General features: G+C 39.5%; 1 protein-coding gene across 4 annotated transcripts in view; it reads left to right on the forward strand.

The window, feature by feature from the left end:
• Nucleotides 1-16,850, forward strand: part of KIF13B (kinesin family member 13B) — a 124,781-nt gene that overhangs the window by 47,442 nt on the left and 60,489 nt on the right. For 2 of the 4 annotated variants that reach the window (XM_035322847.1, XM_035322845.1), the window contains exons 3-11: nt 583-598; nt 2,599-2,659; nt 4,182-4,274; nt 4,972-5,152; nt 5,566-5,653; nt 7,088-7,222; nt 9,226-9,338; nt 9,774-9,885; nt 13,970-14,182. In XM_035322847.1, the coding sequence (XP_035178738.1) occupies nt 583-598; nt 2,599-2,659; nt 4,182-4,274; nt 4,972-5,152; nt 5,566-5,653; nt 7,088-7,222; nt 9,226-9,338; nt 9,774-9,885; nt 13,970-14,182 (1,012 nt within the window). The remainder of the gene's footprint in view (nt 1-582; nt 599-2,598; nt 2,660-4,181; nt 4,275-4,971; nt 5,153-5,565; nt 5,654-7,087; nt 7,223-9,225; nt 9,339-9,773; nt 9,886-13,969; nt 14,183-16,850) is intronic. The other 2 variants (XM_035322846.1, XM_035322848.1) reach the window with 1 other exon arrangement.

The following is a 16,850-nucleotide window of genomic DNA, read 5'->3' on the forward strand; positions in this document are numbered from 1 at the left end:
TGGTGCTGGGCTCTTGTTTTAAAGGTTTTTCTTAACTCCAGTACTTACTGAGTTGTGTTGGAAAGTTTTAAATTATGCACGCAACAGAGTGAGGGGTTTGCTATTCTCCACTCGTTCTTTTAAGAAAAACACCTCTTTGCCGGGCTGTCCCAGCAGCTGCGAGAAGCCAAGCTGGGTGTTTTTGGAGGTTTTTTGTATTGCTTGGGTACTTTTTAAAGAGTTTTTAAAACCAAACTATAGAGAGAGGTGTCACAAGAAAATAAATGATAAGAGAATGAGGAAGAGATGGCAGCAGCACGAGGGAGAGAGTGGCTCTCAAGTCAAAATCAACTTGCTCTGAGCAGCATCTCCAGTCCTACTCTTGGAAAGAGTTAAACGTTGGTTCCTAAAAGTATTTGGGATCTGTAAGCAAGGGGAAAGCTGGGGAAAGGAATGAACTTTTTAAATAGTGTCCCAAACACGAGGTATTAATGCTGAGTAATTAAGCTGAAATGATTGTAGCTAACCATCTTTGGTTTTCTTTTCTCTTTCTCACCCCGTGCTGTACCACGTCCTTCGTGCTGGCGATGCTTCTGGGAGCAGCAGGACCCAACCAAAGGTAAGGGCCGTTCCTGCACCTTCCCTCGGTGACTGAAAACTGCCCTTTCCTTCAGCCCATGGGTTAGCCAGATATTAAAAGCATTTCGAAACACAGCTCTGCAGTCGATCAGCTGTTGAGTAAGAAACTCGAAGCATTTCCTTGCTGAGAAGAGCCCTGTAAAGCCTCTGCCAAAAAATGAGTCACAGGAACAAATGAGAACATACATGCTCGGCATTACAGGCCGGGAATGGGAGACTGCTTGTTGCCTGTGGGTTTTTTAAAGCCTTTTCTGGTATTTGCGTTCGAGCAAACTCATTTTGTTGTTACAGCTTAAGATCCCATGACTTAGTATCTGCTGTGCAGATATCTATCTCTAGCCTGGTGTATTAGGAGTCAGCTTTATTGATGTGGTCGTAGATCCAATGGTGTTTGGTTAAACGCTCTGAAGTCTTGGGACGTTGTAACAATATGGGTAATTGTCTAATAAGTTCAAAGAACAAAAAAAAAAACCCTTAACTTTAAATACACCGGCTGCTATTTCCACAACTAGAGGCTGTAAAGTAAACCCTTTCATCTCTTGATGATGAGATATTATTGTACTTAAAAAAAAAAAAAAAAAGGCAATGTATTTCTGAAGATAAGTTGTTTAAATTCAAAGGATTTTGCTATATTAAACATTTCCATAAATGTAAGCAGTAAGTTTGGCTGTACTGGTAGTACAGATTTTAAACTCTCATATATTTTTTCCAACTATTTTAGTTGGTATAAATACTTGAGGAAGATTTTCTTTATTGCTCTGTGAGTCCTTAAATGATTTGTCATATTCCATGACACAATCCATTAGGGAACGGCAGAACTGAGTTCATTTGCTACAGACTCCGTATTTCTCTGTAGGGTTTTCCTATTATTAATGTGGATATGATGGAACATATTTTGTTCCTACAAGCTTTACAAAATAAAAAGCGTTAGGTTTGGTTTACCTGTGCAGATGCTTGTTCATGGTTAATGCCTTTAGCATGCAGATCACAGCCTTCACCAAAACTGAACGTGGAAATGGGCTAATGGATAAAAATGAAATTTTCAGAAATAATGGGATGAGAGTCAGAAGGTGGGTGTGAGACACTGGAACATCTAAAAGGGAAAGAGCAACCTTAAACTCCGATGAGAAATAAGCAGCCAAACTGCAGTCCATGGCACTTCCCTTTTCCTGTATCCTACAGAGTCAATTTTGCCCGTGTGAATATAAATCAGCTGTTACCCAAATCGTTATTTATTTGTTTGTTTCCTTGCAAATACGTACCCAGGGGAGATGTTTTGCAAACATCTCCTTTTGCAGCCTGAGGCGCAGGAGCAGGCACTGCCCTCCTGGAGGTCAGCTGGGATGATGGAAGGTGCCTGCCGATCTTTAAACAGATTCACCACAAAACCAACCCTTTTCAGCTTAAAAAGGCTACAGCATCGCTCTCCTAGTGATAAACCTCATTTGCTCCATGTTGTTCTTTACAAGGCTGGTGACGGCTGCTTCTTCTTGGCTTGTATGGAGAGAGGTTCCTGCCCTGCGGCGTGGTTTTAATTTATGCAGACAAGAAGCACGGGGGTGGCAGGCAGAAACAGCCAGGGGACATCTGTCAGTTTGCAAAACAGAAAGTCTTGTGAAAAATGAATCGCGAGGGTGGGTTTTTAAAGGACGATGAGGAGAGCTCCTTGACATCCACGGGCCTGCCGCATGGGCAGCTGTTGGAGAGCGTTGAACGGGATTCACACAATAGGAAGGAAGAAATAAAAGCAAAGAACGAATAAAACCAAGGAACAGGCTTGCAAGCAGGAAGATAAGGTGTTTGGGTTTAGGTGCTGAACTCATAGAAAATGAATAATTCTGCAGGAATGCGTATCGTATGTCAGAATGGCCCCAAGAAGCATGCTGTTAGCCAACGTAATGCAGCGCTGTCGCAATTGGGATAATGTGTTTGAGGTGGCAACGGTTTTTATAAGATGCCCTCCTGCTTATTTTTCTGCAGGTGTTTGCTTACGATCACTGCTTTTGGTCTATGGATGAATCCGTCAAAGAAAAATATGCAGGTAATATTTACTGGAGCTTTGTGCGTGTTGTCTCCAAGAACAAACGATCTAATTATAATGCAGTATTTGCTAAAGGGCACGGACCATATGGCATGGAGGATGTTTCCCCTATACGGCTGCTCGTTGTCAAAAGAAAAAGGGAAATCTTAAATCATTCCTGTTTTTCTTTTCTAAAGACGATGATTAGGGTAGCAATAGGCAATGCTGCCCATCTGCAGTGCAGGAAATTGAGAAATCCCTCACAATAATGGGTTACTCCTATTTACATCTATAGTTAAAATACTGATCCAAGGACATCACTTGGAAAACATCAAATCCGTTTCTTTCCAGGACGAGAGGAGTATTGCTAAAATACACCTTCTTGTTTGCCAGTGTGGGTGGGGGTTGACATAATAATAGAACTTAGTAAATGGAGTATTAAAAAAAGGTTAATACATTATTTTATATATAATATGTATTATACATCTTATATACATCTTATATATAATATGTATATTTTTGTGTGTGTGTTATGGACAAATTTTGGCAACTATGGTAAAATCAAAAATTTACTGACTTAGCATTTTGTGATCTTTTCATTTTTTCATACTTACCTTTAAAAATTGGATTCATTTAAGCTTGTTTCCATGGATTTAAAAGAAAAATCAATAAAATCTATAAGCATATGAATCTTTTAATTTTCGTAACAGGTAACTAACGAATAGAAATCTGGTGAGGACTTGAGAAAGTCTTGAGTCAACCTGAAAGTAAAATTATGGACTTAACGGGAGAAAGGAAAAGCTTTCAGGAATGTTAACATATTGGAGAAAGGATTTGTCAGTCCATATAATTCCATCAGGTCTTGTTCAGATTTTAATTGCTCATAAATTCTGAAAACACAGGATTGGTTTAAATAAATAAGACTGAAATAGTTAGCATTTTTTCCTCCGCTTGGAAAATGAGCCAAAAAATGTGCAGACAGATCTAGTTCAATTGCAAAAAGAAGTGATATCCCCTACCTTTTGCTAATACCTACGTCTTCCATATAGATGTGATTCCTTCTCTACAAAAATCTCATGAAATTATTAAATATTTTGTGCATATACAGTGAAATTATTTAGTGCTCGACCAACCGCCCTACATTAAAACCAAATGGCGGTTGTTAGAATGTGTTAGTTGAGTATATTTTGAAGTGCCGTCATTCACCAGCGGGTGAAATTCTACAGCTGGTGGTAGATTTTGGGCTGCTAAAACTTCAGAGTACGAGCACTGGTAGCACGTTACTGTACGTGCACGCACGTGGATGCATGATAATCACAGACTTGGATTTTTGAGCTGGTAGAAATGTGGAGCACGTCTACTAATCGATGTCCATGCTCCTCTAAAGGGAGTGGGTACTGGATGCTAGGTGATTTAGTTAGGCAAGAACAGCCAGAAAACCCCAAGTGTTTGCTTTTATGTAATTAATGAAGAATCCAAATCATGAAAAAAAAAACACTATTTCGCTTCATTATAAGGTCACCTTGTGTGTTTTATTTTGCAGGTCAAGATGTCGTTTTCAAGTGCCTTGGAGAGAATATTCTTCAGAATGCCTTTGAAGGCTATAACGCTTGCATCTTTGCCTATGGGCAAACTGGTGAGTCCCTCCAGAATGTAAGCAAAACCAACGCTGATGCAAAAGGCGTTAATGTCCTGACCAGAGACTCCTTCCATGGCTGTTGTGACATTGTTTCAGGACAAATGCCTTGCAACCAGCATTTTTAGGTCGTGCAAATGTAAGAAACGATGTTTTGTAACATTAGATCTGAGGTGAACAGGGTAAGAAATGAGATTTTGTCTGTTGCTGGCTACCCTTATTTCTCACACTTCTGATTGTCATCTTTGGACTGATCGTGGCTGTCCTTGAGTTCAGTGCATCAGTTGTATTTTCTGCCTCTGCAGCTAGAAAAATCTTTAATCATCATTTGAAATTTAATATGAAAAAACGAGTATGGTTGTGCAACAGATTTTTCTTGTTCTGGCAGGTATTTGGGTGTTAGTAGGTTGTTTACTACAGCAGGAGTATCCATCTGAAAGTCTTCTCTTTCGGTTTAACTAGATTCCTTGTTTTACTTTTCCTTTTAATTAAACAGTTTTTAGCTACATGATAATGTATTGGTTGCTTTAAAATAGAAAACTGCGCAAATATCTTTCACTGAAAAGTCTTTTCTTTACTTCATTTCCTTTCCATGTAACTCACAGCAAAATAAATAAAATAAAATAAAATAATACAAAACAATATAAAATAAAATAAAATTGTTGCATGTCCACTAATTATCAGTTCAATTACACAGGATCAGGAAAATCATACACAATGATGGGTACTGCTGACCAGCCCGGATTAATCCCCAGACTTTGCAGTGGACTCTTTGAAAGAGCACAGAAAGAGGAAAATGAAGAGCAGAGTTTCAAAGTAGAAGTATCCTACATGGAGATATACAACGAGAAAGTCAGAGATCTTCTTGACCCCAAAGGGTAAGTAATGTGCCTGCGAACAGCACCGTAGTATGTTGCCATATCCTCTCGTTCTATACACCAATTTGCCATAGTGGATCCCCCCTAAGACATTTGGGATGCCTACGATGTGTTTTTTTTTTCATCTGATCTCAGCGTCCTTTTATTTTAAATCAAAATAAATCGGTAAGACTGAAAGCTTGGAGTAAATTCACCCTAATGCCAGCTTTCATGAAGTGACAAAAACGTCTGTCAGCGTGGTACATGTAGACATACGGCTTTGCAGTTTGCCTTGTGGTCTTTGCTCTGTGCTTTCCTATGGTAATTGTAAAACCATCACGTTTGAGATATGGCAGTGAGAAATTGATTTTCTGTAAATGTTGTCTTACATCAGTCACATGCTTATAAATAACTTTTTTTTTTCCCCCAACCAGAAGCCGCCAGTCATTAAAAGTTAGAGAACACAGTGTTTATGGGCCTTACGTAGATGGGCTATCCAAACTAGCTGTTGCTAGCTACAAGGTAAGGATTGTGAAGGACTTGTGTTGACACCCTATACAGTAGGGTCCTGAAAGCAGGACAACATTATTAACCTACTCCTAATTGCCGTGGCGGTAACTTGGATTTTAGAGCAAGAGAGCTCTAAATTGTTGTATTGTGATTGTTGTATTGTGATCACTGGGGAAAACAGAGTTAACAGCAGAAACTCATCTTCACCCTTTGCTCTTCACTAACTCTGACAGTCATTCAACTATTTAATGAAGCAGCTTTCCTCCCAAACATAAGTCTACCCCGTATCCATGAGAAGCAGCATTCAGCAATTAATTACAGAAGCAGCAGTTAGCAGAGACGGGCTTTCAGTACCTCACCTTGTCACTTTTTGGCTGTCTTGCTATTGCCTAGTAATTTCACCTGCAAGGAGCACATTATTTTACCTACAAGTAGCACACAGGCATGCTGGAAATAAAAACAAATGGTTGTCTACAAGACAAATACTTGATAACATTGCCTGAAACTTGCTTATTGGAGAGTACTATAGTCAGCTGGATAGGAAACATACATATATATGTGCATATTTATCTATATTCATTTGCAAAATGATCTATTTTTTAAGTAGTATTGATGTACTGTGGGGAAAATTAGTACATATGGGATAGAATTCTGTCATCTTTAGCACAATATAGCAGTGGAGTCCTTCCTTTCCTAGTTTCTCCATGTATTTATCTCTCCATCTTTGGTGGTTTCTGTTAATAAAAGACACGTTGCATGCATTTCTGTTGTACGTTGCCCAGCAGCTTCGCATAATTCAGCGTACAGAGTCAGAGCGGTCTGTGGTGTGCTTCTGTTTAATTGGTTTTGGTTTTTAGCGTGATCCAGCTCGATGAGTAAATAAAAGTCGAGCCCAGGGCTCTGAAGTTTTAGCAGTTTTACAAGATTGCTGTAAAACACTGAAGCAGGGGAGCTGCCTGTCTCTCAAGTATCACAACATATCAGAGGGTTTTATAAGCCTTTATAGCTTTTTTTTATATATGTAAGAGGAACGTAACAACCTGTTCCACAGTGTTTCTGTTATATAAAGCAAGCCTGGTGTCGGTATTACACTTTTCAGGAATTATGTTTGACAACTGAGAGCAAAATGTTGCAGTGCTCAAACTGCTGATTCCTCACATTTTTTTCTTTGCTTTCAGGTATTTTTATGTTCAGACAAGTGCATGAGTTTTGCTGATAATTTAACAGGCAGGCAGAGGCAGAGGATGAATAGGCACATCACAACATTGTTTAATTTCTACGGTAGGAAGGGAAGATCACAATATTCCGTTCTCACACTCTATGAATGAGCAGTGGGAAACTTGGTGGGAAACACTTGCTGTATTTTACCAAAATGAGATTGTTTGGGTAGATAATCAAAAAGAATGATAATACAGGTATGCTTATGGCTGTGAAAATTGTATCTAGGACATCGAGTCCTTGATGTCTGAGGGCAACAAATCTCGCACAGTGGCTGCAACCAACATGAATGAGGAGAGCAGTCGGTCCCATGCAGTCTTCAAGATCATCCTCACCCACACGCTCTATGATGTGCAATCAGGGGTAAGTAAAACAAGTTACACAGTCCAAATCTTAAGCTTGCATGTGTACTTCTTGCTTTAATTTATTTCATAGACTCGTAGAGATGCTGGGTAGGAGGGGTCTCGGGAGGTCTTTTGCTACAGTGTCCTGCTATGTGCCCTGCTAGCACTGGGCCATGTTAGCTGTGACCTTGTCTAGCAGAGTCCTTGTAATGCTCATGTGCCCAAAAGTGAGGAAATCAATTTTATTAGGTAAGTGAAATGTGTTTTTTGAAATGGAAAGCAAAAATGCAGGTCCAGACTTGCAGCAGACCTGCTGGAGGGTGGTGGAAGCATCTCCTAATCCTAGAATCTAAACTAAAGCAACTTATTTTTAAGCAACAATTTGTAGTACAGACTTGGAGGGGAACTTAGAGACATAATATTTAGATGGAGGATTGAATTACATGAAGAACATCTGAGCGTACATCTGGTAATCTCCTTCAAAGGTTTATTTCATGCAAATACATGTAAACAATCAACTTCACAAACCAAAACTTTTGATCATTTTTTGCATTGTGCCACATTCATTTAATATTTTTATGTACACTAAATGTTGAAAAGCTATTTAACTGTGGAAGCATTTTTCTCCACATTTCCTTACATATAAATTTTCCTCGGAGGGGGCGTGAAATACATTTCTATGTTAATATTATTTAATCCCTTGCAGAAAATGGTGATAAACTAAAATTGAAATAGATCTCTGATACCAAAAGTTCTAAGCTTGTGCTCAGACAATTCTTTAAAGTCTCCAAAGCCTTGAAGAAATCTTGAATGCTCCTGGAGCAAATATAAGGCTTGCATGTGTCTAATTATTGAATTAGTTGCAAAGCATAATTAGCATTTGTATTTTTCCCCTTCTCATGTCTATCTCCACCAATCTTATTATCCTGATAATTTTCTTGGTTCCCTAGTTGGAATTTTTTTTCCCATTTGCAGTTCAAATCAGCAGTCAAACTGTGCTCAACTCCTTGGCTTGCCAGAATTTGTCCTTCTGTTTTTCCTGTGGCTGTACTGCATACTTAACTTTCGGTGGTCAGCCTGGATGCAGGGTGGTAATTCTGATGGTTTGTCTTTTCTGTAATGGGGCAGTGACCGCTGTGTGAGTTTCTGGAATAGATTCCTCTGGTTTCCTGTCTGCTGGTCCTTCCAGTCCTGGAAATGACCATTTTGGAATGGCCTGACGATCACCTAGTATTTTGAGAGGCTTAATGTTTTTGAAAGCATATTGATTCTAAAATTATCCGGTTCGTTTAGGGGAAAGTAGCGCTTTGCAACGGTGCTACAGATGCACTTCAGTCGTAGATGCTGCAGAAAAGCATGATGTAACCAAGCTGTTCTCAGAGGCAGTGGCAGCTCTTCAACTGCATATTGACATAGGAAATTTATGGAGTGTTTCAGAAAGTCATTTTGGGTCAAGTGAGACAATTAGCAAGAATTACGAGGAATAATGGGGATTTATTGCAAAATCTGTGTTACGGGATTGAAATACCCACATAGCTTGGATTTCTTTCTCAGAAGCTGTTAAGGATCTAGGAGACTTCTGTGATTGCAGTCCTTTTCATAAATTACAGCGTGCTTCTTGTCATGTTCAATCCTACTTGCTGAAAAACTTACAGTATAGAATTCGAGATTTTTAAGCTGTTTTCAAGATTATAAGGGCAGAGACTGTAGACCCAGAGTCTTTTTAGGTGACTCTTGGGCTTTTATCCCTCTGCATTTGTTATTGCTTTAACATTTGGGTAGTGTGCCCCATGTTCTGCTCCTCAGGAGACTTCTGGGATGTCTTGAAGACGGCACTGTATCAGACTTCAATTCAAACCCTCCTGTTATTTCTGGAGCAGCAACACATGAATTAATGCAGAATACCTTTCCAGTCTACACCAAGAAAAGCAGCTTGATTTTTTTAGTATGAAAATACGTCAAACTATGTAACTGGGTTTAAGTGTTGAACTAACAGTAGCTCTTCTCTGGTTCCTTCTGCAGACGTCAGGTGAGAAGGTGGGCAAGCTGAGCCTGGTCGACTTAGCAGGTAGTGAAAGAGCAACCAAGACTGGTGCTGCAGGAGACAGGCTGAAAGAAGGAAGCAACATTAACAAGTAAGGCTCACTGATTATTTCTTTCCCTTTTTTCATCTGTACAATCACAACTGATAAATACAATATACTGCTGAAATAGGATAAAAACAGTCTAAGCTTTTATAGCCAGTTTTCATCTTCCCCTCTCTCTGCTATTCCTTCTGACATTCAGAACTCAGCTGTTTGAATGAAATCACTGCCTATTTAACACGCTTGGCATTTCTGTACTTGTGCTCCTGCAACTACCACGTAATTGCACTGGGGAGATGTGATTACTAAGGCTGAAAACATGGGTTGGAAATGAGCAATAGAGGTTCTGTAGAGGAAAGAATGATTGAAACTGTACTAGGAGCTTTTTCATCGGAGATCATTTTTGGAGAGAAAGTGGCTGTCTAAATATGCATGTGACCTATGACTATTTACATTTGTTAATGGCTGCTTGTGTTCTTGGTGCAGATCCCTCACAACTCTTGGTCTGGTTATTTCTGCCCTGGCAGATCAGGCTGCTGGCAAGAACAAGAACAAATTTGTTCCTTATCGTGATTCTGTGCTTACTTGGTTACTTAAAGTAAGTAGTCTGATCTTTTGGTTTTTAAAAGAGAAATAAAAGGGAGGAAAGGGGAAGAAGAGTCCCATTCAGTGAAATAAACACTGTTCTTTTGCCTCATTTTCTGTTTTTTATGCTAACCATACTTGTCTTTGGAAAATTAGCTGGCTGGAAGCCAGTAGTATCTCCACAGACTAAATATGTTCTTTGTCTTCTGCTGACCTGTAATGGCATAAAGAATAAGGAGTTTTTTGTTGTTGTTTTTTTAAAACATTATCTTTTCTGGGTTAGTTTAGATACAGCTTCACACAGAACCTTGGGGCTGATTTAATTTTGTTATTACCACATGTAACTGAATTTTACATACTGGCATGGTTGGCTTTGAAGATTTTGATTAAGACTATTAGCTTGTTCCTAATTGTTTGATATATTTGCTAATATACTCTGCTTTTGTCAGCAGAGTATAATTGTAGAACATTATCCCAGTTACAGTCTAAAGAACAGGTCAGGAGAGTTTGTGCATCGTATTCATCTGAAATGTACAGTTAAATCAATTTCTGTACTGTGTAGGACTGATATTTTCAGAGAAAGAAAAAAAAGCCTTTATTGTGGTGCCCCTTGAACTAAGATCTGTAAGGTCTAAATGAAAAACAGAGTTGTTAAATACGAGTCTTCTGTATGTCAAATTAAAAGGCAAACTCTTACTGTGCTTCCCACTTCCTACATACTTGGCAAGTTTCCTTCTGCTCCTTGTGATTTATTGTTATGAAGGAACAATTAAGATATTTGTTAGTAGAAAGATATAATCTGACAAGAAATTGGTTTTCGGTACCAGTTGCCTTGTTCTGTTTTCTGGCTACGTAGGTGATGGGACCAGACTTTTTTCTTCGTGAATACTGCGCTGTGCTTCCCAACTTCATGAACCTTTTAGCATTATTAGTATGAAATGATTTATCTGTTCTCCCCAGTATAATCACATCCAGGACATCAAATGGTACAGTCAAGGGCTGTCTAAAAATCAGAGGTTTTAACAGAAATAGTGTGTATTCTCTTCTACAGTAAAATAAATCACATTTCATGGAGTTTCTTGCCCAAAGACTTTATTAGTGCTTAAATATACTTTTGCCTGTGAATATTTTGCCTTGGTACATTTGTGTATGTATGTTTTATGTTCTTTTTTTAAAGAAATAACTAATTAAGCAAGTGCTTTTGGCTCTCTGCAAAGACGTGAACATCATTGTCCAGCTTTCTTCAGTGCACTCCAGGAGCCCAACGCTGTAATAATCCGAGCGAGCAGAAGTGGAAACTTTCCTAATGCATTTCTAGCGTTATTGTTGGAATTAGTTATGCTGTTCCCTTTCTAAACAAATCCAGCAAGCAGACCCAGATTCCTGGTTAGCACCTGTCTGATGCATTGTAGCCACGATGGCCATGCACAGCCCAGGCTGTAGCTCACAAACAGAGGCAAACTTTTGTCCTGCCGCCTTTCAGGCGAGCCTTCTTTGTGTTTTTAACACCCAGCTATATTAAGGGCAAACAAAAGATTTGGGGCTTTTGGATTCATTTTTTTAAACAAACAAGCTTCTTGAAGAGACTCCTTATTTTGAAAGGCAACATTTTAGCAATTCTTAATTAAAGATCAAAGGAAGGATTTATTAGTTTAAAGTGACTTAATTAGGAGAAGCTATGAAATGGTGGGCTATCTTCTTTCTTTCTTTCTTTTTAATAGCTTTCAACTATTAATTATGATGCCAAAGTGGAGTAAATGTGTTCTAACACATATAGAGTCTCTCCCCAAATCTGAAAAACGAGTGGAGTTCAGGAGACCTCAAGAGCTAACACTTCGTACTCAGTTTTGTTGAGGATCTCTAGACACAAGTACCAGGTGAAAAAGCATTATTGCAAGAAGAGGCTTGAAGAGTGGCATCATGTTAGGTGTGGGAAGCAAAATAGCCTACCAGCTCTGTAAGCTCTTAGCTTTATGGAATCGAATTGGCGTGAACCTCTTGTTTTCCCATTTTTGCTCAGAAGCCCTGCATATTTTACCGATGGCTGCTCTTACAACTATAATTTCTAAACTTTGCATTTTATGTTCTTGTCACGGTGATCTTGATACTGAAGGGCTAGCTTAGCTTTAGAAACAACTAAATTTCTTTATTGCCATTCTGTCTCTGTTTTTAAGGTATGCAAAGTCTGCAAGGTCAGCCTTTCCAGGGTAATTTGCAGGTGCTGTCTTCACTAAGGAGAAACTGGTTTGCTGTTTGTCCACCTTCTTGCTTAACGTTAAAGAAACCAGTGAAATCAGCACAATGGTTTCATACAGAACTTTATCGGCCAGCCTGGCACTGGGCTTCAGAAGCCACAGTACAAGAGGAACTTTCCCCAATTTATAATGGGTGTATTGTGAATTACGGTGTATCACTGCAACAGCTGCCTGCATGGGGGAGCTGCGATTCAGATGGTGAATTAATCCTGTTTTGGAGCTAATTAGTGCAGTGGATGGAGGTTCCCAGAGTGCAAACTGTTATCTGGAAGCAGAGTACCTGGCCAGCTCGGCGGTAACTTCATCTTTTGACGCAGAGCAGGGTTTGCAGTTGCAGAATGCCGCCTCTAATTTTTAGAAGCTGTTGACGGATTGAAAAAAAGTCCTGGCTGCTGTAGAGACAGAAATCCTCACGGAGTGAGTCACGGGCTCTTGTTAGGTTTTTTTAAAAGTTTTCAGTAGATGCTTTGGAAAAAACATTTGTGTTACGGAGCGGTTCCTCCCAAGCCATGTGCTTATTGAAGTCAGTAACGTCTGATCCTCATGCAGAAAATGCAGGGAGCAGCCAGAAGGCAGCTCTTTCTGCATGACCTCTCCATAAATCCCGTTACCTGTGAGTCTTAGCCATGCTCATGTACCACACTATGCAAATGGATTTCTATTCCCTCCCCAAAAAGCTGACAGCCCCTTGCATGAGCAGAGCGAGCAGAGTGCTGCCGGGGCAGCAGCGAAGCAGCAGCAGTCGGTGTGGCCAACTGCTGTCTAATTAGTTTTAGGCATCGTGCAGCCAATAAAAAAAAAAAGAGAGAGAGAGTCTTAATGAAACACTTAAAGGGGCGTTTTAATGATCGCTAGGAAAAGCTGTGTGTTTGCTTTGTGATTGAAATGGTTAGACAAGCACGCTAATGTAGTCAGATTGCTCTAATGGCAATGCGTGACCCAGATTTCATGGGTTATTGAAGATGAAAGTTAATAGTGTTCTTCTCCGAAAAGGACATTGGGTACAAAAAGGAGTGGGGAGAGGGAAGAACAGATCTGCTGCAAAACTTAAACCAAAATATTTTAATTTTGGGGCAGGCTAAAATTGTGGAGCATAATTTTGTGATCGATACAAAGATGGAATTCTTCCTTCTTTTCCCCCACCCCCCAGCACATTGCTTTGCAGGAATGTGGTTTCACGCCCTTCTTCTGTCAAACAGATTCCAAAAGGGCAATTTCTGACATAACTCAGCATAGGTTTGTGAGCTGTGTATGTGGGAGGGCAGGGAAGCACCCCATTCTGAAACGTTTCTAAAAATAAAATCAACTATATTGTTCATGAGATCTTCAAGTAAGTTGAATAAAACACATATCAGAGACAGTTACTTCCAGTCTTTAAGGTATTCGGAATTTGTCATGATCTTTCCTGAGCTCCTTCAGTAGTATCTGAGAAGTCTCGTGCTGATGTGCTTGTGTTTCTAGTTTAAAAACCTAAGCAGAAACCTGAAAGTAAGCCTTTCGAACCCTTTCTAAGCATCATGAAGCACAAAGCAGGGACTGCTTTCATTCCTGTGATTCTGAAGCCAAGAATGACTTTTCCGAAATGTGCTAAAAAAAAAGGAAAAGAGGAAAAAAAAAGGAAAAGAGGGGAAAAAAAAAAGACAACTGAAAACAATAACTTTGCTTGATTTATAGGGCTTAAAATATTAGTTTTGAACTGAGGAGCTCTGACACAGACACTGCTGTTACTCGTTGCCCCCATCTACTTCCAACTCCTAGTTATCGTTTGCTGCCTAAGTTCATTGACAGGATAAAACTAAAGAAACCTTCTGTTTTAACTTGGTTACCTCTACCACTTTCCAGGATAGCCTTGGTGGCAACAGCAAGACTGCCATGGTCGCAACGGTAAGCCCAGCAGCAGACAACTACGATGAGACCCTTTCAACGCTTCGGTACGCGGACCGGGCCAAGAACATCGTGAACCACGCCGTGGTGAACGAAGACCCTAACGCCCGCATCATACGGGAGCTCCGTGAAGAAGTGGAGAAGCTGCGAGAACAGCTCACAAAAGCAGAGGTACGAATTTTAGCCTGGGCTAGCTAGCAAGTCCTGTAGACCCCATTGTCTGAACTTTCTTACTTGGCTCTTGAACAGAAATGCCACAGGAAGCAACTGCATGATATCTATGAGAAATCCTTTGTATCACTGCATTCCAGTTTTCTTTAGGTCAGTGTTGAAACACGGGTAATAACATGAGATACCAGATTCCCTTAGAACACACCGTTGTGCGATCATTTTTTTCTTGTGGGATACAGATCAGGAGAAAGAGGACGTGGAGGGAAGAATAGGGATGGAGTCTTTAGATTGTGGAGTTTGCTAGTAGAGCTTTGCCCACATTGTTTAAGAATTCAATGTGGCTACATCCTGCAAATGTGAATCTGGTTAAATAATGCTTGCTTATTTACAAGCTTTAACAGTTCTAAATCGAAACTCCTACAGGTGTTAAACAATAAACTTCGATAAAATTGTGAAGGCAGCATGGACTAAACATTAGATGAAGGCCAAGAATTAGAGTAATTCTGAGTTCTGTTCTCAAATGTGGCAGAGCAATGGTGATATAATCTGGATGTTGTAATCAGATTTTTTTCTGAATTGCCCAGTATTTGCCTCTTGAGGTTTGCAGGGAGTGCTGGCTGTGACAGTACAAATGACTAATGAATTTTGGACTGTTCTCATTTGAGCTACCTAATATGCTAAGTATCCAGTAAGTGAAAGTTTCTTTAAGGTATCTCAAGTTACCTAATACCCAACATTTCCCCTAATATATGAACTGTGGACTTCTCAGTTCTCTGAGAGATTCAAGTCCTCCCTGTTTGTTTCATTTGTGAGCATTAATGCCAAAACAGTGGCAGCTGTCCAAAGCAATGAAGTAGTGTTTCCTAAATATGAGGTAATAAATATTTCCTTTCCTAAGTATTAAAATCCCACCCCAGTTGTCATCTGAATGGCATTGACAAAGAGCATGGAAAAGTGCTTTTAGTTTGCTATTAAGCTAAACCAAAAAAAAAAAGGTTTAGTTTGCTATTAAGAGGCTCTAAAGGAAAGGTCAAAAAACACATTCATTCCCTTGGTCTCCTTTGGGTTTACTGCATTTGTAGCCCATCTAATTGTTCCTACAGAAATGGTGCCTAATGGTTCATTTTTTCAATAAACAAAAGCACTGACCCATTATGATAGTCAAGTTACATTTTCAATGCTCATTTCTAAATATAGAGATTACCAAGTTGAGTTTTTTTTTTTCCTTTTGGTGTCAGTATCCTCTTTTTCTCCTAAATCGATGTGGCAAAACAGAACTTGACAGTTGACTTTTTTTTTTTTCCCAGAAGAATAAGGCTTATCCTCTTTTCCCCTTTTCTTTTTTAATCCATGCATTTTGATCTTTTCTTGTCGGAATTAATATCACATGTTTGAATTTGTCTGTGCCAAGACCACCAGCACGTCCTTCCTGAGCTGGGAATTTAAACTGACTCCAGCAGAGCAGTGCACCTGCTGGTCTAGTTGGAATCAGGTCTTGCAGAAGAAGTCTTTTTTTATGGTTTCCTTACAGATAAGAAATGGAGGGAATGAGGGGAATTACCTACCTCATTTTACAGTTGAAGCATGTGGAAATGTTATTTTGCCCCAGGTCTGTATAAATAAACAAATGAGACTTAGAACTTGAGAATAACTGGTCTTCATCTTCCTGTCCTGCTCCATTGTGTCCAGTGGCCTTGCACTGATCATATTTCATTGGGCATAATTTATCTTTGGAGGCTGCATTGCCCTCACATTCCTTCCTGGGTTCCCTTTTACCCTGTATTTAGGTATTTAAGGTATTCAACCAGAAAAAGACGACACAGGACACATCAGCTGGCAGTTCCTAGATTGCTATGTCTCCAGGCAGAGGAAACTCCTGTCTTGAAACAGGATTTTCCACTCCTGACAGCTGCTCCTTTTGAAGATATTGCCCTGCAGTGAGGCCACTCTGTTTGATGTGGATTCCTGGGAAGAGTTTTGATTTTTGTGGTAAGGGAGCTCTCTGATGGAGAACGATACTCGCACAGGTTGGTTGGGATTGCAGAAATACCTACCAGCCAAAAACGCTTCCGTATTGTTAGCTATAATCAAATGATGACGTTCTGTTCAAGGTAGTTCAGAAAGAATATGCCAATACTGAGACTGGAGGAAGTGAACATGTTTAATATAAACACATTTATGTCTTTACAGTTTTTGGATTGTCCAATGTAGGGTGGGGTATTTCCTTATTCTCAGGCTAGTCCTTGGGCCTCTTGCTGTTTCAGAAAAGAAAATTAGAGTTCTGATGGATTAGCAAGAAAATTGAATTCCCATGTCTGGAAGTCGTCAGCCTTTTTTTGATACCAGTTTTGTGAAATATAGAGGTCTTGATTTTTCTTTTTTTCCAACAGAAATTTCCAAATCAGGCCATATCAAAACCAACATTATAAACATTTTGTTGGCAGGGCTGGGCAAATGACAGAGATTTTAGCTACTATTTAGAGGAAACGAAAGCTGAGACAACGGTGGTTATCCAGATCAGCAGTATGGAAGATACAGATTGTTTCATCTGTGATCCTTTTTGGAAACTCACATTGGTATAGAAGTGAGATTAGCTTGTGTTTGAATATCTTTTTGCAAATCTGCCAGTATCATGTAATTGGTTTGCATTAAAGTATATAAACTTCAC

The sequence above is a fragment of the Oxyura jamaicensis genome, chromosome 3 (genome assembly GCF_011077185.1).
Source record: "Oxyura jamaicensis isolate SHBP4307 breed ruddy duck chromosome 3, BPBGC_Ojam_1.0, whole genome shotgun sequence".
In the NCBI taxonomy this organism is placed as follows: domain Eukaryota; kingdom Metazoa; phylum Chordata; class Aves; order Anseriformes; family Anatidae; genus Oxyura; species Oxyura jamaicensis.